The 687-nt window shown below is 39.6% G+C and overlaps 1 protein-coding gene across 1 annotated transcript in view; it reads right to left on the bottom strand.

The window, feature by feature from the left end:
• The window catches only part of fstl5 (follistatin-like 5), a 160,889-nt gene that overhangs the window by 22,589 nt on the left and 137,613 nt on the right, over positions 1-687 (bottom strand). Inside the window, exon 11 of the mRNA XM_020622822.1 lies at positions 559-585. Within this exon, the coding sequence (XP_020478478.1) occupies positions 559-585 (27 nt within the window). The remainder of the gene's footprint in view (positions 1-558; positions 586-687) is intronic.

The following is a 687-nucleotide window of genomic DNA, read 5'->3' as shown; positions in this document are numbered from 1 at the left end:
AATGGCCCAGCCAGAGCCCTGACTTAAAACCCATTGAGCATCTCTGGAGAGACCTGAAAATGGCTGTCCACCAACGTTGACCATCCAACCTGACAGAACTGGAGAGGATCTGCAAGGAGGAATGGCAGAGGATCCCCAAATGCAGGTGTGAAAAACTTGTTGCATCATTCCTAAAAAGACTCATGGCTGTATTAGCTCCAAAGGGTGCTTCTACTAAATACTGAGCAAAGGGTCTGAATACTTATGACCATGTGATATTTCAGTTTTTCTTTTTTAATAAATCTGCAAAAATGTCAAACATTCTGTGTTTTTCTGTCAATATGGGGTGCTGTGTGTACATTAATGAGGAAAAAAATGAACTTAAATGATTTTAGCATATGGCTGCAATATAACAAAGAGTGAAAAATTGAAGGGGGTCTGAATACTTTCTGTACCCACTGTACATCCAAAGCATCAAATCTTTTAATCCCTCTCATCACAGTTCAGTAACCCTATTACAAAAATTCAATTAACTCTGTTAATGAATGCTGTAGTGGAGGAGAAGCAGTCTAGACATACCTTCTTCTCGCCACAAAATGTTTGCCACTGGTAGGGAGAGAAAGAGGAAAAACAGTTGAAAATAATGCAAGAATCAATAGGGCTCTTTGTGAGAGCTAACACCCAAACACTAACTCCTATTGAGGGAAA

The sequence above is a fragment of the Monopterus albus genome, unplaced genomic scaffold, assembly GCF_001952655.1.
Source record: "Monopterus albus unplaced genomic scaffold, M_albus_1.0 scaffold289.1, whole genome shotgun sequence".
Taxonomy (NCBI): Eukaryota; Metazoa; Chordata; class Actinopteri; order Synbranchiformes; family Synbranchidae; genus Monopterus; species Monopterus albus.
Note: the sequence above shows the minus strand (reverse complement) of the source record. Positions and strands in the feature narration are given on the sequence as shown.